The sequence below is a fragment of the Pomacea canaliculata genome, linkage group LG3 (genome assembly GCF_003073045.1).
Source record: "Pomacea canaliculata isolate SZHN2017 linkage group LG3, ASM307304v1, whole genome shotgun sequence".
NCBI lineage: Eukaryota > Metazoa > Mollusca > Gastropoda > Architaenioglossa > Ampullariidae > Pomacea > Pomacea canaliculata.
Genome location: NC_037592.1, coordinates 11,922,038 through 11,942,048, shown reverse-complemented (window position 1 = coordinate 11,942,048; position 20,011 = coordinate 11,922,038). Strand labels below are relative to the sequence as shown.

General features: G+C 36.3%; 4 protein-coding genes across 4 annotated transcripts in view; 3 read left to right on the top strand and 1 right to left on the bottom strand.

Moving 5' to 3' along the window:
• LOC112560770 (protein fuzzy homolog) overlaps positions 1-4,790 on the top strand; it is a 63,530-nt gene extending 58,740 nt beyond the window's left edge. Inside the window, exons 5-11 of the mRNA XM_025232828.1 lie at positions 215-412; positions 1,371-1,466; positions 1,806-1,909; positions 2,328-2,392; positions 2,664-2,765; positions 3,091-3,223; positions 3,735-4,790. Coding sequence (XP_025088613.1) covers positions 215-412; positions 1,371-1,466; positions 1,806-1,909; positions 2,328-2,392; positions 2,664-2,765; positions 3,091-3,223; positions 3,735-3,792 — 756 coding nt within the window. The 3' untranslated portion in view covers positions 3,793-4,790. The remainder of the gene's footprint in view (positions 1-214; positions 413-1,370; positions 1,467-1,805; positions 1,910-2,327; positions 2,393-2,663; positions 2,766-3,090; positions 3,224-3,734) is intronic.
• Positions 4,791-5,359: 569 nt separating this feature from the next.
• On the top strand, positions 5,360-9,228 carry LOC112560771 (BTB/POZ domain-containing protein KCTD6-like). The gene is given in 6 exon segments (XM_025232829.1): positions 5,360-5,557; positions 6,261-6,314; positions 7,210-7,288; positions 7,540-7,769; positions 7,771-8,185; positions 8,188-9,228. Coding segments are annotated over 3 exon segments (729 nt in total). The 5' UTR covers positions 5,360-5,557; positions 6,261-6,314; positions 7,210-7,288; positions 7,540-7,559; the 3' UTR covers positions 8,292-9,228.
• LOC112560772 (tRNA (guanine-N(7)-)-methyltransferase-like) lies at positions 8,347-14,065 on the bottom strand. The gene is given in 6 exon segments (XM_025232831.1): positions 8,347-8,508; positions 9,674-9,775; positions 10,120-10,233; positions 11,291-11,481; positions 13,036-13,196; positions 13,918-14,065. Coding segments are annotated over 6 exon segments (774 nt in total). The 5' UTR covers positions 13,998-14,065; the 3' UTR covers positions 8,347-8,382.
• A 192-nt stretch (positions 14,066-14,257) lies between these two features.
• LOC112559421 (molybdate-anion transporter-like) lies at positions 14,258-19,765 on the top strand. Its single transcript, XM_025230671.1, has 2 exons — positions 14,258-14,330; positions 14,633-19,765. The coding sequence occupies exon 2, from the start codon at positions 14,746-14,748 to the stop codon at positions 16,102-16,104; it is 1,359 nt and encodes a 452-aa protein (XP_025086456.1). The 5' UTR covers positions 14,258-14,330; positions 14,633-14,745; the 3' UTR covers positions 16,105-19,765.
• The last annotated feature ends 246 nt before the right edge of the window (positions 19,766-20,011 follow it).

The window sequence follows — 20,011 nt, the reverse complement described above, 5'->3', positions numbered from 1 at the left end:
CTTAACAATTTTCAGCCACATTTGTAATTCACAATACTTGTATGGGTTTTCTATCTTACAGATATTTAGTAGCAAAACATCATAAAAGTAGAAGTTGAAACAGGATGCTATCATTAAGAAGTGAAGAGCCGCATTTATATCTGCTCCCAGCAGAACTCGTTAAACACTAGAAGCTTGAAATGCTGACAATCTTGAACATTTTCTTGTCCTCAAGAACTTCTTGGAGGCCTTCGTGATGGCAGCTGACAGTCCATACGGGTGTCTGATGGTGGATGGCCATGTGGTGGTGGCCACACAGAAGTGGTGGAGCCTGTCAGGAACAGAACTAGTGTTGCTGGGGATGTTGGTATCAGGCCTGCCACCATCCACCTCACGGGATGTCCCCATTTACCTCCCCCATGGCAGCCCAACGGTGAGATCTGAGTTTTTTTAAAAAAAAAATATTGCGTGATCATTACATTATTTCCTTGTCATTGTCTGTTTGTCACTTTCAAGGCTAGGGCAAAAAAAAAAATGTGACGTTCCAGTTGTCCAATATGAACTGGAGCTCTTTCTCTGCCTTTCTTTGCTCTGTGTGTGCATGTATACCAAAGGCTTTCTGAGAGTTTTGAATGATCAGGACAAGTGAAGAAAAAGGCCAAATTTCCCCTTCTCCCAATTCACCATTAGTTAAAATATTTGCTCATTTTATAGAAGACCAGTCACAAGACTAAGCCAGTAAGTACTGTTGATTAAGAATATGTTAAGAAAAATATAGTATTGTGGAAGTGTGAAACGTAAGTAATCAAATATTAAAAGAATATAAATATGTTTAATAATCTTCATAATACACTGAAATAAAGGCAAAAGATGTCAGGGCAACTGCCCATCCATGTCCAAAGGGTAAATGGGCTTATGATGCCAAGACACTAAATTTATTAGGAAAAAAAAAATAAATAATAATAATAATAATAATAATAATAATAATAATAATAATATAGCACATTTCCCTTAATGGAGAAAAGCTCAGTGCGCTTTACAAGATGTAAAGGGTAGTAGTAGGTAGTGATAACATATGACAGAAAAGGGCATCACAATCAGGCAATCATACAAACGCACAGTGAACATAGCTAGGAACATGAAAGAGATAGCTAACGCACAACCCCACCTGTGCATAGCAGTGATTTGCAGTTTCCAGGTACTGGGTATTATTCAAATTTCTTGTTATCTAATGACCTTGTTAAGTCAGTTTTTAAGGCAGAGTTATTTTTAATCATTCTGTCATGCTTTAGTCATGAAAACCCCATGTGTCCATGTGTGGGTATGTGCTGTTTTTACATGCATGTGTACATCCATGCATACTTGTGTATAAGAGTGTTTTTTCCTAATAGGTTCCTCATCGGCTTCTAACATTCCAACTGATAAATGGAGTGGAGGCATGTGTTATCTGTGGGCCCAAACCCACGCTGTTTGATCTTCAGGGAGAGGTTAGTTGTTCCAGTTTTTCAGAGCAAGAGAGAGAGAAAAAGAGTTTTCATCTTAATATCCAGGTTATATCTGTAACAGATAACTGATATCTGGTCAAGGGAAAATATGAGCAATATTTATACAGTACTTGGTGATAATCTCTTTTCTTGCCACTTCTTAGAAGCTTTTGCTTTTATAAATATATATTGCAAATATTTTGAAATACTATATGTTGTAAATAATTTACCTCAGGGCTGTCATTGGCTTCAGAAATAATATATTGTTAGTAATGTAAGTATTTTATCCTTTATACAATTTTCTTCATACAAAATGTTTCATGTATGCTTGCATGTCTGCAGGTGGTGAGGTTTTGGCGACCTGCCTTAGATATTCTTAGAACAGCTTCTCATGTCATTCCATGCAACTTCCCCAACACTGTATCATTGGACCAAAACATCTTGGGGTGAGTTGAGTGTCACGACTAACATGCTTTTATATATTATTGATAACGTTATGAACTAGATACTCTTTATGTATTATTGATAATTATATTTCACAATCTTTCATGATTCTAGTTATTAATTAGTTATGCAATTACACTAGCTAATATAATATCTACAAAATACATAGGGTTTCATAGGAGTGCATCAAGCAAAGATTTCCACAAAAGAGAAACACATCAGTTCCAAAGTTCAACATCCACTTAACAACATGCTGCTAAATGTTTGCGCTGTACTAAAATTTTATTTTATAGACATGCAAAAACCATCAATTAATATCATTGTTCCAGTTCACCTGTTCCATCATTTCTAATTCTGGTCCATGCATGCTGAATGCATTTACTGTAAAATATTTTTATGGTGTGCTTGTTCTATGTGCAGATTCCTGCTTGTTAACAATGAAACAAGTCGTTGTTTGAACACCGTTGGTGTCAACAGAGACAATGGTAAAAAAAGTTTTATTCTTGTAATATGATGTATATATATATTACTATGTCTCAGCACTTCAGTGTAAATTATTTCCAGAAGTCTTTGGTTAGAAATTACTCTAAAGAAAAGCAGTGAAGATACATACACGTTTAAATCTTTATAAAGATAATTGGTGTAAGCTATATATTAATCTAGAAAACATCACTCTCTCTCACCATACATTTTATGTGTACGTACATGTGTGAATCTTCAAAATCTATTTTTAAAAATAATACTTCTGCTTTATAGCTGCTGGCTTAACTATGGACAAAAGAAGAGAAATTCTTCGTTCTTTTTACAAGAAAGTCATAGGAACTTACTTTTCCTCTCCTATAGAGGGAAGTGAAAGAGGTAAATGGTAAAGTGGGCTGCTATTGCCTACACATATGTTAAAGTATGTGTGTGTGTGCATGCATTATTGTCAAAAATAGGCATCTCACAAAGAAGGAATAATGACATGGCAAACCTCCTATTAGAGAATATGAAGAGCAACTAATATAAAATTTCAAATTTCAAATTAAGACTCATTTTGTGGTGACACGTCACATATTGTCATTTATATATTTACTTATTGTGTTAATATAATCAATAAATTTATGTATGACATTTTGCTATATAGGTAATATATAAACTGTTTTGCAAGTGACATGTTATTAGATTCTTTTCAAAACTACAGGTCCCACAGAATTCAGCCACGTTCCAACAGACACGTACATTGTATGTGACAGCTATAAGTGCTATGCCCTTGTTGCTGGGTCTTATCAGATCTTTGTGCTTTATTCCTCAGCTATTCCTACTTATGCAATGAGGTAAGTTCAGCTCCTCTGCAGTTAGCTGCCTCTTGTCTCCTAACAGATAAAAACATGGGGTGATGTTGGCAATTTTCATGACCAGGTTTGTTGCACTTTTGAGAGAACCCTAAAACCCAAGAAGAGATTATGTAATGTCGAGATCTAGTTGTAATACTTAAGGCTAATTACAGTTGAGTAGCTGTTCTTGAATTGCAATGCATAGATTGAGCAGTAAAGTCTTTTTCTCTTTAGAACTTTTGAATTAATATTTTTTAATGTATTGAGCATGAGTGATTGTGGAGACTGGAGGAAGAACCTTACATTTTCCCGAGACAAGCTTCTGCAAGAAGTAACAGTCACCAGCAAACTGCTTTCTTTCAAGTATCTGTGTATGTAGGTTGGAGATCATGCTTGTTTTACTTGAACTATTTGGGCTCATTGCTTCCACTTACCAAATACTTGATCACATGTTGCAGCACTACAGATTCACATGTGATAACTGCCTTTTTATGTTTCTTTTTATTTCCAGATCAGTGACAAACAAGACATTAAACACATTTGTGAAAGACAAAAGTTTTATTATCTGACAAAAAGATTGTAAAATTTATCTTTATAATGCAAGACTAATCTTCCAAAAATATGTATCAAATCAATACTATGCAGCATTTCTAAATTCTGACAGCATGTACATTTGTGAAAAATTCATATCATATAAATCACTTGTCAAAAAAGTGTTTTTAAAATGTGTGTGCATATTTGAGGATGGCTGTTTTAAAAATTAGTTTATAAATCGTAGCTTGTCTTTCACATAGAAGTCGCCGTCTTAATAGCATTGTACTTATTCATGCAAATGTCTGTACTTACACTGTTTATTAAATTTAGCTACATATTTATTACGTCTAGCTACTTGTTTATTGCATTGAACATCATACAGTTTATTCTTTCCCAGTATTGGGATTTTATTGGCTGTTTGACTGTTACTGTTCAGTTATGGTTGTTGGTATGACCATGTGATTAATTATATTTGTATAGTGTGTGTATGTGAATGTGCGCACCTGCATGTTTGGAAAGATTAAAGAACATGATAAACTTTTTAAATGACAAATTTTGTGATTATTATCATGTAAAATTATTGTTAATGTTTAAAATTCTTCATAAATATTGTTTGTCTAATATGAGAGCTATTTGTTTGCAAACAAGAGAAAGAGAGGAGGGAAGTAAATAAAAAAAATTTTGCATACAAGTGATACCTATTTTAAACCTATTTTTGTAATTATTACACTGTAAAAGTTTACTTTAAAGAACTTTGTAATATATACATTTGTGCTGGATGTTCATTTTACACATTGGCATTTATATTTGTACATATAGAAATATTTATTGCCAGGAACAAATACTGAATTTGACAAAACATGAGGTTTAAAAAGTGAAATATTTTTTATGAGTGTGTGCATGCGTATGCACGAGTGTGCTTGTATATTTGAGAGATAGGGTGAAGTTTACGTGAAGACATTCACATGCTCATCTCTGTTGGCCTTCATATCACAGTCTTCAAAAATGCCAGAAATAAAGATTGCCGTTACCAGTGTCTCTTATACTCTAGGAAACTGTGGACATAATAGAGATGTTTCATTCAGCTACCGACTTATCTGAAATTAAGCTTTTTTTATAAAAAAAAAAAAAAAAAGAAGAAGAAGAAAAGAAACCCAAAAGGCACAATTAAAATGGTAAAGGCAGTGTGGGCTTCTTTATCAAGGGAGACAACTGCAATAGCATCACTGGTTTATGTGGCTCAAATGTTTCTTGAATGTCTTCCTCATAGGCGTCTGACCGACTGCAAAGAAGACTATTATTTTCAGCTGATTGAAAGAAAACTTTTTTTAACTTAGCCAGAATGGCTGCAGAAATCTTTTATACTAAGTCTGTTACACATCTGAACATTTGACGGCTTCCAGAAGCGAATAACTAGGTTAATAAAATTTAACCCCCTTCCCGGGGGGGGGGGGACATAACAATGTTTGCGTTGTTCTTTAAAAAAAAATATGATCCTCGACAAAATAATAAAAATAATAGGAACATTAAACTTCAACGATTTGCATATTCAAAACAATGTCGCTAAAAAGAGGAACATCAAATGACGGCGATATATGTTCATGATCAAATGGATGTCGCCAGAGTTACCTTTCTTGGAGAGCTCTCTAGGTAAAGAATTAAGACTCGGTAGCAAGCGATGGTAGTTACTTGCACGTCGGGACCCTGCTACCTGAGCTTCTTTACCATCTGAAAGCTCATGGGAGGGCAGAAACAACATCTATTCTTTCATGACGTCCCAAGATCACCTATGCGCTTTTGGTAGTACAACATTTTTTTTTCTTCTCATTTTCGGCATAAATCTGCTTGATAATCCATATTTATTGTCTGCATCATTATCGCATCCTCTTGCGCGTATATTTATGCATCTGACTTGCGAAGCACAGTTGTTGTTTGGTTTTTTTTAACCCTTAAAAGAAGAGAATTTGGTATAACTTACCTAGGGAGGGTTCACGACGCCATGACACGTGTAACCGATCGGAAAATGGGAATAAGGTTAGAGTCTGGGTTTAGTCCAAGATTTTATTTTTCTCCGGTTTCACGGTGTCTGTTATCGCGCCCATAACAACCTGTCAACACGTCGTGAGCTCTCCAAAAATTGTTCAGACTTATTATCTGATTGTTGTAGCCTGTCCACAAGCATTTGTACATTTAAGTTTAGTCGTAGCTCTTACTTTACGATTAATGTTATCAAAGATTTCAAATCATTTGGGATGTTGCCTAAATTAGTTTATGTTGAAAAAAAAAAGTAAAAAGAGGTAGCATCTTCGTTAGTTTTGAAGAGAGGGCACTCAAGCACATGCCTAGTATTAGGAACAATGTAGCATATAGTGTCAACATAAACCGCTTAAGTTCAAATAGGTTAAATGTTATCCCAGTCCAAAACATACACACAAATGAGAAAAAAGCTTTAGATAGCTAGAATCTTTTTAACTTGCAGGTACTTTCTTTCTGTCATCTAAAGTGCATAGGACCAAAGAGAAGAAACCAAGCTAACATACAGGCATTTTCTGCTATGGTAGGTGCAATATTGCACTTTTCAGCTTGAGACAATTTTAACAAGTGGCTGTATGACTCAAGAAGTGTTTTGTCTAGTTACTAGGCGCTCAATGCTAGATATATGTGTATATAGATAGCTGTTATAGATACTAAAAATGTATGTAGTGCAGTGTAAAGGTTGTAAAGGTTCAGCAGGCTGGCCAGTTGTAATAGCTGAGTGCTCTGTCGCGCAATGGATAACTCTTTTGACAAGCCTTTGACCACACCTAATTACAACACTCACTACATGTCCATTCATCAAATCATTAAAATAAATATATAAATATGAAACAAAAGAATGTAGTTTAAAGGGAAGATGCAATAAAACAGTACATACATACAGAAAGAGTTTGCGTCTGGGTCCGAACGTAGTTTTAAAAGTTATCTCTCTTCGATGTCGCTCGCCTCAATGTTCACAGTTTGTAATCCATTGTTCACAGTTCTTTTCTTACTATAAGTCTAACCTCGTGCTGGCATAAACTTTCAATACATTACAAACAACAACTTACTTATGTCTCCTCGAGATGACCTACCTCATCAATTGTTTTAAACACTCTTTTAATCAAAAGCTGCTAGCTTCAAGTTCTCATGAAGCTGTAGTTGTTCAGGACTATCTTTTTTTTCTACAACATTATAATAGGGAACAGACTAAGGGAAAGAGCAATATTTTGGTTTTGGCACTAAACACAGTTAATAATAGCTGGTGCCTGTAATTTCAGTGCAGTCAAGATGGCTATATGCTTGGGCTATGTGAAAAAGACCATGGCTAATGTTCCATCATGACTGAGATGCTGATTATTAGAATTTTTGTGTGAACTATTTAAACGTCTCAGAACTTCATTTTTTTCTTAATCATCATCTTGGTATTCTTCTAGGGCACATGAAGTTGCAACATTCATGCTTTTGACAAGCCATCCAATCATTGCCTGACAATACCCACTGGAACAGCAGAGAGTAAGCATAAAAATGTAAATAATTTGAAACTGGAAAACAAATAGCAAATTTATTCCCTTTTTTCAAGTAAGCAATAACAGCACTCCAGTGTAGACTGGAGTGTTGGATCTTTGTCTAAAATATTGAATTTTGCTTTCTGAGTCACAGAATGTGATCGGGTTCATAAAATGGATTTGAAAAATTTAGCTACTACATTAATCTTCCCTCAACATGGGTGTACAAAGTAAATTTTGAGTTTTGTTCTCTTTCAGGTATTTTTCAACCATTAGAGATGACTAATCCCATAGTAACACTAAATGTTGGAGGCATCCTCTATACCACCACAACTTCTACACTGCAAAAATATCCAGACTCTATGCTTGGAGCCCTTACCAGTGGAAAGCACTGCACCATGCTGGATAACCATGGTAACATATATATAGACAGGGATGGTGCCATGTTCAGACACGTTCTTAACTTCTTGCGTACCAGTGCACTTTGCCTTGCCATCTGATTTTTCAGAGATGGATCTTCTTGTAGCTGAAGCTGATTTTTATCAAGTGAAACCTCTCATTGATGTGCTTCGGCATAAATGTCAAGAAAGGCCTGCTGAGGTTTTTTATTATTTAGAAATTACAGAAATCAGGACAGGCTCAACTGCAACAATGCCTACAAACAATTCTCGAGTGAAGACCATCCTGTCTGGACGAAAAGATGTAATTTTGTCTTTGCCATCAACAGTGATAGGAGCTGATGTCATGGAGAAACTGCAGTGCAAGGACAATTTAGACCACATGGAGGTAGAACTGTATGGCAGCAGTGCTCGCCTGAAGGTTGGAGAAGAGCTGAAGAACAAAGGCTGGGAAATGGTGGCCTCTGACTTGTCATCCTCATCAGCATTTGATGGAAGGTCCTCCATAATTGTCTGGTTATAGAACACAGCTACAGAGACCGATGGTGCTTGACATGTAGCAGAGATGAGTTTGTAACTGGAGATGAAATCATCGAAATCAACAGGATGTGAAACTGTGAGAAAATGAATCTTGGTGGTCCATAGAAATTGAGAATATAGCCTGCTCTTCCAGAGAATCAGAGTAAGACTTAGCTTTGTGGTGTCAACTTGACTGGGCTGGATCCTCTATCCTTTGAAAGACTGCCAACCACTTCTGGCCATTATTTCTTGTAACCTTTTGCCCTTCTTCTGTACTGTCATACAGCTTGGAAACAACAATGTCACTTGCCTGAAAAAAAGGAGGAAAATGAGTAGAAGAGAAAGTTGCAACATCAAGATGTTTACTGAAAATAATGTGTTGGAATAACATGGTGTACTTGATGTGTTTAAGTCTTACTACACATATACATTCCTTTTCAAATACTTGTACAGTACTTCTATGGCAGGGTTATATTTAACAGATCTTCAGTGATACTGCATGCCAGTCATGCTCATTGGTAAACACAGACCTTGAGGAAAACACGATCTCCAACCTACATTAATAAAAAAAAATTGCAACTGTTTAATTGTTACAACTAAGGATAACCCCCCCACTGAATTTTCTGAGCCTCTATTGCCAGTGATACCTAACATACACAGTATGCAAAACATTTGTCGTCTATATATAGGATCCACAAAAATTTAACAGACACAATACTATCACTACTTTTATTAACTCCATTCAGACGTGTACTGAAATGCCATGCGTGGCCTAAATGTGTGTTAACATGTGTGACAAACAGCTGAATTTACAGTTATTTCAAAATTGTCCTACTCCAGAACTATCAACCATTCTACAGAAAACTGCTGCATTTTAGGGGGAGGAGGGAGAGGGAGGTTTGGAGAATTGGCGTTTTATTCCAAACCAGCAAGTAAGGCTACATTCAAAAGCGAAATTAATTCTAAATCGCATTATCATCACATCAGTAAATGCTTTTATCATCTGTATATTAAAATTGAATGCACAGTCGAGCTTTATAACATGATTTAAATCTCCATCAATGCAGATCATGCAAGACATCCCCAACAGCACCCCTGAAAAACCAACCAAGATTTAAGGCTTGTTCAGGAAGCTTGTCTGTAAAACAACCTAGGTTGTATAAAAACCGTCAGTTCTGAAAAGTAAAACAGAAGACTCGCATACACCAAAGGGAAACCTGGCAAGTGGCCCCCTGGGAAAATGAATTGTAACTACTGAGATCTGTGGTTGAGTTTTAGCATCAACTCTAGGTTTTGAGTTTCCTGATGTGATAAAAGTTTTAGCAACACCAAAAAATTATTCTGTTGTTATTTGCTTAAAAATACAACCAAAAGTAAAAGAACCAACAGACTGTAAAAACAATCCCAGAACCAGCATACGTATGCATATCACGGCCACAAAAATTGTTATTAAGCTGTAACAGTAAAATTCTCACCAGCTCGTTCTCTGGGACCTGCTGGAAGAGTGGAAAGTCAGAAAAATGTTGTACCATCCACTCATGCAGTTCTTTTACATCTGTGATTGTATACACCAGACCCTGCAATCAGCAACAACAGCTATAAGCTATAAGCAAACATGCATAATTATTCAAAGATATGACAAGCTGCATGCATACGCGGTCGAAAAGGGATGGTATAAAAATCAGTGTGTTTATAACACCATATGATATGTGATCTTAGAGATAAAATGGGAACAATAGAGGCAGGCAGCTTTATATTATATCAAAACAAAAAAAAACAAACTTGGTGGTATAAATTAAATAACAGCAAAAAAGAACTTGATTACATTTTTTGAAATGTGAATGTTCAGTCCAATTCTTTGACAAGGTATTTTTCAATCAGCAGGATAGATTTTTTACAACAGTCTTGTCCATGTACTCACCCCTACACGTAAGATGTAAGCATACTCTGCCAACAATGTGGAGCTAATAATGCGCCATTTGTGTTTGGTCTTCTTGAAGTGCGGGTCTGGGAACAGGAAGAACATCTTGGAAAGCTGCAGATTTCATTTTTTTATGTTTGACAATTTAAAATAGTAGTCTAGGCATGCTTAATCACATCAAGAAATTACATAAACTCCACATGTTTGATCTTGATAATACAAATATTGATAGTGGAGATTTTGCTTAAGTATAGTACTACTAAAACAAACTTTTTCACTGCATCAACAATACACTGCTCCCTACTTTAAAATATGCTCTACATCTCGATTTAGTTTGATTATCTATGCATGATATAATTCTTCAGTTATAAGCAAGATTCTGGTCCAGAATGTGGGCATCAGAGGCAGAATATAGTGTAGTAAACATGACATCCTGGCCAACTTAATAATATACTAGCTCTGATCAACTGAACACATCAGCTTAGATCAACTTAAGGGATTGTAAAGGCAAAATAAAACTGCTTAGAATCTTGTAAAGAGTAGGATCAATTTGAATCTTGTCTATTTTCATGTCTGTTCAAGTGGAAAAAGTTGAAGGTTTTGCTTATTAAGAGAAATTACACAGGACTCTTTCATTTACTTAGACGAAGTCTTGTTCTCCGTCACGTGACCTTATGAAATATGACCAAGACTGCTTACCATGTGAGACAGAGTGTTTTCTATAATTTTTAAAACTATGCTTTGAAAAGTTCACTTTAAACCTAAATTAACTAAGTCTCGGGAAGATATTGTGATACTCTGCGAAAAGACATAACGGTCGATTTCAGTGGATTTTTTTAATTGTTATAAACATCGGTAACCGAAATAGTGGTAATAAAGGGAAAAACAAATCATTTATTTCTTCTGCGTTGCTCTCATGCTCTGCAGTCGTAACTAAATATAATTTTTAAGCGTTTTTACCATCATCACAGCCTTGAGTATACCTTTAACACACTAACTAAAGCTGTCTACAGAAGTGGACCCACTGTGACAAAGTGATCTGTTATGTAAAACAAATGCAGGATGTGTTGTTCAATACTTGTTAACATCAAAACATAAAAAATTTATCCAACATTAGTTTTGCAGAAACTATTCACAAAGTGGCAACATTTTTTTTTTAAATTAAAGAAACATCTTACCTGGCCTTTATGAAAAAGTTTGGCAGATATTTCATTGCATTGGATCGTATGCAGGCGACGTTCTCGTACTGACCAGGATTCTGTTGGCGAAGGGCTTTTATTCTGTCCTGTACATAATCAGCCACTTTGACCCGAATCTCCATCCCCAACATTAGTGTGTCAGGAAACAAGGGTGATAAAGTAACTGCACATAAAGACATTTTTATCAAACAACATTCTTGATATTTTCAAGGACTTTTTTTCAGTAAGAACCATTTTTTTTCTCTCGCTTATACGTGTAACAATCAATATCACAAATCCCTACAGGTGAGTGAATGAGAGATTCCTAAGGATGAAAGGATAGCCAGACTGAGCCACCTTTTACAAGGCTAACCTATACACTGGGACTGGACCATTGGTTAGTCGAAGTTTCTAAAGCTTTTAATAAAAGCCCTAATACAGTCACGCAGTTCTTCTTTGTTGTTTCTGGAAGAGGATGGAGAATTTTCCACTGGTTCTCTTACTCATCGAGTGTGCTAATACCTCACATTGTGGGAGTTTTTTCCCTTCCCTCTACACCCACAACTTGTCAACTTTTGGAATCCACAAAAGACCCTGCTTTTTCCAAAACGTGTGGTTTTTTCCAATGTATTCGCTCAGCTCCGTATCAGATGGCTTCTCATTGATCATGTGTGCTCTGTGTTATACAATTGCTTTTGTTCACTATTTTACTTCGCACAACACAAATTTCATTTCCCTAAAAAATATACAGTTATTTTATTCATATAACAAGGACAAATGTAAAATACAGTGCTGAGCCACACACACACATACAAAGAGGTATGTAAATTATTTACATTATTTACACATTCAGACAAATTCCATTTAACACAAGTCATTATTGTCACAACTTGAAAAAATCATTCATAGGCTGTCGGTCTGCCAATTATGAGCTATATACGATCAACGCCATCCTTCATATTCTCTTCACACATGCTACCAACACTCGTCTGTGTGTTTGTTCTCTCTAGGCTTGATTACTGCAACTCCTTGCTTGCAGGCTGCCTCTCATACCATATTTATAAACTCCAGAAAGTGCAGACCTCCACTGCACGTCTGTGCTTACAGCTAGGAAATAGGATCATGTCACTCCTCTCCTTTTTTTCTATACTGAATCTGTGCTGTTTTAATTTCTTTGCAGACTAGTGCCCTATTTTTCTGCATTTCTCTTCCACTACAGTGGAACCTTGGTTAGCGAACGCCTCGGATAGCGAATATTTCGGATAACGAACAGCTGTCCAGAACGGATTAAGTTCGTTAACCGAGGTTCCACTGTATGCTCTTTATCTAGTACCCACCAATGAATCTTTTAAACCTGCACTGAAGACACACCTCTTACTTTGAACAACAGTCCACAGGATGCTTCTCCTTTTTCAACTCCCCACTCCTTGCCTTTTTCATTTATTGCTACTTTCCTACTTTTCATCCTCTGCTGAATCACGACACTTTTAGTTCTTGTACATGATTCCTCTTTGCACCTTTTTATATTTTCCTTAGTCATCAGTACTGTTTTTCATCCTTCCATTCCTTCATTTGTTGTCCATCTCTCATTCTTGTCTCAAGAGCTAAGAACCTACTTCTTACAAATCATGCATTATTATTATTGCTACTACATATAAAAATGTTACACTATATTGCATATTGAATAGTCTGGTCCACCCTCTTTGACTTTCACGCAATGATGTATGCAAAGTCTTACCTAAAAGACCACCATAACCACATCCAATATCAGCAAACTCAACTTTGCGGTGGTTGGATTTGGCAGTGCCATTCTCTGTATTTATGGCGGTAGATGTTGTGATAGTCTCAAAGTATGCTGGGTAATATCTGGACCAGTCCATGGTATCTGGGCTCACTGGACTTAAGACAGAGATATACGTAATTTAAGAGATAAGAATTTGAGCGCCAAGTGACATTGCACTAAGAACATGCTTTACCTTACTTGACACTGCCACTTTCAAGACAATAGCCAGTCTGTTGCAGATGTCTAACACATGCACTACATGTTCATGTACACCTATGTTTTAAGAAAAATTCTAACCTTGTACCCACTCCTGTGCATGCATGCATACCCTCTTACCCCAGCAAATACACAAATGCATGCACTCTCCCTGGCATACACCTTAAATCACCCACACATTTCAGTTCCGCTACTGATTGCTTGTAACCTTGGGATGTTGGAAAAGCAGTTACCGACTCGGACTCATTGGGATTAGCACAAGAGAAAGTCAAGGATCCAGAAGCAGACTGACTGGGAGAGACCAGAAGCCAAGAGCTTATCAAAGACTTTCTGCAGGATGATGGTGTTAAAGACAAACTATAAAACACAAATAAGCATTTTAATAAGAGGTATGTGTAGCAGCTAGGTGATTCAAAGTGCTAGAGGATGAAGAGCATGAGTGACCAATTGGCCTGACAGGCGAATTGGAGAGGATATAGTTTTTCGCACCAGCAGGAATCAAATGCGTCTCACAAATCCATTCATTATTCAAAATATCACTACTCGGTCTCTCTCTCTCTCACACACACACACAATATTACGTGTCCACCATCACATCACATTGCGAAATAAATGACTTACTAATCTAAACAGTGATCTGAGTTAGGATTTGAGTGAGCCCGCTGTCTATAGTATTTCTTTTGCGGCAGTGTGCTAGCCATGGTATTAAATTTCGTCTGTTCGAATCCAAAACTTGACCAAAGCACGTTGTCAACTGAATCGGAAGCGGCGCCAAATTCCGGATAGGTGATGGAGTCGGTAATCAAAGGAAATAAATTGCGTATTCACGAGTAGAAGATTTAAAACATTAAATAAAAATTTTAAGCAATTTATTTCACTAAACATTTCTTTTTCTTACTTGTTTTTTTATAAATGTCTTACTTTATGGTGTTTAAAAGCGTACGAGTCAGTCAGTTCTCAAGAACAATCCAGCAATTTAAAACTGAATATTCGTGTTGCACATCTTGTAAACAGTACGCACTGTCGACGCGGTAGTAAGTATACAATAATATAATAGAAGATTTGCAACTGTATTACTCATGAGTGATGAATAGTGCAGCCTAAAACAGTTAATTATATCACTGGCAACTATAGAATCTGCTTGGTGCAGATATTTGACATATGTTAAAAATAAACCTGGGGGAATGTGGATCTAACAAGCAGACACGGAGCAGAGCGCACACGTCAACATTTTGCGTTGAAAGTGTTTGAGAGTGAGAATAGTGGTTGTAATATATGTATGCATTTGTTTCTTTTTATGAATTGTTGTTATTACCTTTATTTTCTTCTGTTTCAGGAGTAGCCGGTATGAACACTGAACCTGAGGTTTAAGGTTCAGGTCAACTGTTGTCAGTATTGAGAGGTGACAGTATGATGCGTCTATAGTGAAATTAAAATAAAGGTTTCAAAATGATGACTGTAGCCTATGTGACCTTTGTTGGTCTAGCAGCAGTATGTGCAGTGCTGCAGCTTTGGGCATACTACATCCGCAGGGATGCAGCAGCAGTGGGCAACAACCCTCAGTTCCTCAAGTTCCAACGCGGTTACTTTGCAGTGTATCTTGTGGCTATGTTTGCCGACTGGCTACAAGGACCATATTTGTACAAATTGTACAGCTACTACGGATTCTTGGAGGAGCAAATAGCTGTCTTGTATGTGTTTGGCTTTGCATCCACTGTTTTATTTGGATCCTGGACTCCCATAGCTGCTGATCAGTTCGGAAGGAAGAAGCTATGCATCATCTTCACGGTGACCTACTCCCTGGCCTGCATGCTAAAACTTTCCCGCAGCTATGGTGTTTTAATGATCAGCAGGGTGCTGGGAGGAATGGCAACATCTGTTCTGTTTTCAGCATTTGAGGCATGGTATGTTCATGAACATATGGAGACACATGACTTTCCCAAAGAATGGATTCCTCTGACATTTGCCAAGGCATCATTATGGAATGGCGTTCTTGCTGTTATTGCAGGAATTGCAACAAATGTGATGTCAGAATGGTTTAGACTGGGTCCAGTTGCCCCCTATATGATGGCTGTTCCATTTCTTATCTTTGTTGGCATTATCATCTCCACCCACTGGAATGAAAACTACAGTCTTAGCAGAGTCAGGTTCAGAAAACTTTGCCATGAGGGACTGAAGAAAATAGTGTCAAGTGAGAAAATCTTTATGCTTGGTGCAATTGAAGCACTTTTTGAGAGTGTCATTTATACAATCATCTTTTTGTGGACACCCATTCTGGAGCCTGCAGGACCTTCGCTGGGAATAGTCTTCTCAAGTTTCATGGTGTGCATTTTAATTGGACAAGCAGCATTCCAGATCTTGTCATCACGTGGCGTTCCAGTGATTTTTCTACTTGTATTTGCATCAGCTCTTGCTCTTATTTCTAATGTGATCTGCGTTTTCTCGACACATCCAAAGAACCAACATACAAGTGCATCCTTCATTGGTTTTCTTCTGTTTGAGTTTTGTGTGGGACTGTATTTTCCATCCATGGGGTATCTTCGTCTGCGGGTGATCCCAGATGCCTACCGGTACCCAATCACAAACTGGTTCAGAGTTCCATTGAACTTGATTTCATGTGCTGTACTTATGCTGCTTCATGAAGATGTCTTTCGCCATGGCAACCGAAATATCTTTGTGATCTGTGTGGGCCTGTTGCTTCTGGCTTTGATGTGTGCTTATCGGCTAATGAAACTCCCAAAAACTGAAGAGGAAGAACACCAGGAGAAAATGATAATGGAGATTGAGCACATCCACAATATTTTTTAATTCTTTTAAAAAAAAATTCAAGTGCCTGTTTGTTGAGGGAAAAACAGCTAGTGCTTACATAGTGCTTGTTGGTTGTTTTAATTAGTGTCATAAATTTTTTAATGATTTTGTTGTTGGTGGTGAATGTGTGTTATTGTGATGCTACTGTTTGTATAATAGTTGATCATCTGATGCAGGGACCAGTTTTAAAAGGTGCAATTAAAAAAAAAATCAAATATCCCTGTGTGTTTGTGTGTGTGTGAGAGAGAGAGAGTAGTGGAGAGGATGTGGTAGAGTGATTGGGTCAGAGAGGAGTTAAGTTGGTGGTAGTAATTAATAGAGAGTAAGAGTGATAAAATTTTAAGGCTTGACACCCATTCCTTTTTTTATCCCTTTAAAAAAAAAGTACTGGAAGGGTGTGTGCCATTTCTTAACTTACAATTGTTGGATCATTCAAAAGTTTACATTTTTGTCTGCATCTCTTATCACGGTATTGAGTAGAATCTAGACACAAGTGTTTACAATGATGCTGTTGTTTGGTCATCATGCATGTTATTGTAGAAACTATTATCAACTGAAAGCAGCTGGAGGGGGTGAAGTTGCAACTTTGTGGTGAAACTGAACTATGTTGTTTGGTGACTTAATGATGAGACTTAAATTCATGTTATAACTGAATCTTAATATAAATGAGATCTAACAAAGTGTTATGTTGTTCAAAAGTATTCAGACTGTAAGGCATTGGTGTCAACAACCACACATCAACTGGATGACATTATTTTAGGGCTTTTTTGTTTAAAACGATGATCTGAGTGCAAATTTATTTTGAAATCATTCAATCAATTGAAAGATGCTAACTTCTAAGATCTGAGCAAAAAAGTCATTTCCATTTACCATTCATAAGATACTTCAAAAGCCTTTGAACAATGTTCTACTTGGGTTTTTGAAATTTGTCAAGACTTATTTTCTTTGACTGAAAAACTAGTCTTTGATTTGGTAACACCTCATTAGCATGTTCTCAACATTTCTCATTATTAGCTCCAGCCTTCGGTGACACCAGACTAAAATTTGTACTTATTGGTACTCAGGAAAAAAAATTAATTAAAAGTTACATTTTTGCAATGAAGTAATGACAACTTTATTTTGCTAAATTTCCATCCACTTCAAGCTTAAATTTGTTGCTTTGGGTTAGCCTTTAAAATAACTGCCAGAAAATATTTTACAATTCGGACTTGTGTTAGAATGGAATCTGAAATCTTTGTGTTGAAATCATTGTACTGTGCAACAGATCACTTTGTTGCAGCTGTTGTGCATCATCATTAAATTTGTTTTTATTTATATATACTGCATATTTCTTTACATGGATAAGGCCAGTAATATAAAACATTAGAAACATTAAATGAACACAAACACTACACATTTCACGTTAAGTGATCTTTGAGAAAAGAGTAAGACATAAATGCTTAGCTATTATGGTTTTTTGGAAATAAACATTTTTTTAATGGAGAAACATAATACATTTTACTTTTGACCTTTAAGTTTCCAAAATTCTTGCCATGATGTGTCACTGTGTATACATATGGAAGGGTGCAACTGCATGCTTACATTTGATTCCCATGGATGAATGTACATGGATGACGTATAGGTTTGTTTGTGCACGCATGCAAATCTGCATTGTAAAAATTCACATTGTAAAATGAATAAATCATTAAATATTGATGTAGTCCATCATTTTCTGGTATTATATTTATTGCTTATTTGTCCATTTTTAAGATGGGAAGATTTACTGATAATTATTTCACTCTTCTTTGCATGGCAGAAAATATCGTCATAAATAATGAGTTTTTAGGAAAAATTAAAAAAGGCAATGATGGTATACAAATTATTTAAGCTGTACATTATAAACTGCTAAAAATTGATCACCTTTCAAATGATCATACTTTGTAAGCATAATGCAAATGACCTGCAATATTTCCTGTCGTCTAGCACAGAAAGAATATTCCTCGGTGCAGAAGATGTGTTAAAGCCTAATTAATTTTATTGAAATCAGTCTCAAAGAAAATTTATTAAATAACATTATGGTCAATGTAATTTTCCAAACCAATCATATTTGGAGTTACAGGTCACCTAAGCATCATCATCAGAATGTTAAAATGTGTATATGCTTAAGCATGAACAGTACTTTTGAGCTGCATTTTCAGTGAACAGACTTCAAAAAGTGCATACAGTACATGTATCACTGGCTTTATTTCTGTTGCATCATTTGTATAATAAGCTGGATTTTCCCCCTTTAATATTGAATTACACGTGAACTTCAATACACGGTTGTGATGCTAATGTTTTCTTCCGCAATTTGTAATTTTATTCAAATCTCTATGATTTTTCTGTGAAATGAATGTCAATGTTACAGATATTAAAGAAGGCAGAAAGCCCTATGTATAAACTATTTAGCAGAGGGATCTTTGATGTGATAATCCCCACAATTATGAAAAAAGGATGACAAAATATTTGACTGTTTGCTCTGAATTAATGTGTCTAAAACTGGTCAGTTTTGACTGAACTTGTGGATGAGACCTAATCTCCATTTTACTTTCTTGGGTAGAAACTTTGCAAAGAACATATGTGTGCGCGCACAAGAGAGATAATATAAACTAAGGCCTTACATTTTATGAAAGCATGTTTACGAAGTTTGTGAATGTTTCTAGTTTAGTAGTTTGACATGATTTGTGTGTGCAGGAATAAGCAAATACATCTATGAGTGTGCATCAAAGTTGTCTTGGCTTAGAGCAAAAGGCAAGTCAGCCATTGTACTTCAGCATTTAAAAACCAAACAACTATTGGTTGTTCTTAGATTCTTGAAAATTTTCATAAGAAATAACCCATATTATGAACGCTTAAGGTGTTAACATCAATCCTTATATAGTTTGAGGATGGTGGGGCAGTGAGTGGTTAAGGGCTCATCTCCAGTCTAGTGAGCTCAGACATCCTGGGTTTAGATTTTACATGGGTCGGCTTGCTTTGGCATGATATAGTCTTAGCTGCTGGCTTAGTGTGTAAAACACCCATCTCCCTTTCACCCCAAAAGAGTGAGAACAAGATCTTACAGCTGCTTTACTTAGTGACAAGAGTAGAAACCAGTTATAACTGATCAATTGTGACTTGTTATCGACGTCGCAACTACCTAGCTTCTTGTGAGTCCTTCCCCCCTCCCCCACATCACTGTCTTATTACTGTCAACTGCTTTTGTAAAGATATTATCAGAATGGTATGCAAAATTCTTGCTATGGCTGAAGTGTTTACTTTCTTTCGAACATTCATTTTGGTTTTTGTATTCAAATGTTGCTAAGCAATATTGAATAATGGAAAAGTGAGTGCTCAAATCCTGTTCCACTGTGGGGGGAAAGCAAGGTTTTCAGATGAAAATATTGTTGAGGGTTTCTAATTTTATTGTAATATTGAGAAAAATAAATTGGATTGACCTAACATCAGTTGTTTGCTATGATGTGCTATAGCAGTTTATATATACATGTATATGTATAACTGCCTGAGTGTATGAGGTGTAATGGTAATCCCTTCAGTTTCTTAGGTATATTTTCTCCGTTGACTGTGGGAGCTCCCAGCAACAAAGACAAATTTCTCTGTCTGGTCGCAACAGACATAGACAATAAAGATGTCTTGTATCTTGTATATGTTGATATATAAAGTTTATATATGTTAAGACTGTAAGAGGGTCTCAGATGTTGTCATTAGTTCACTCAATTGGGCTTAAATATTATTAACTCCATGGGTGGACAGAACTTTTCTCCATTTCCCTCCACAGGGAAAATCCATACTTGTCTGAGATATGTGTGTGCTTGCATACACCCAAAACAAACCATACATCCAAGTATATGTACTATAATCCAACTTGACATGTCAACATTAGACACTG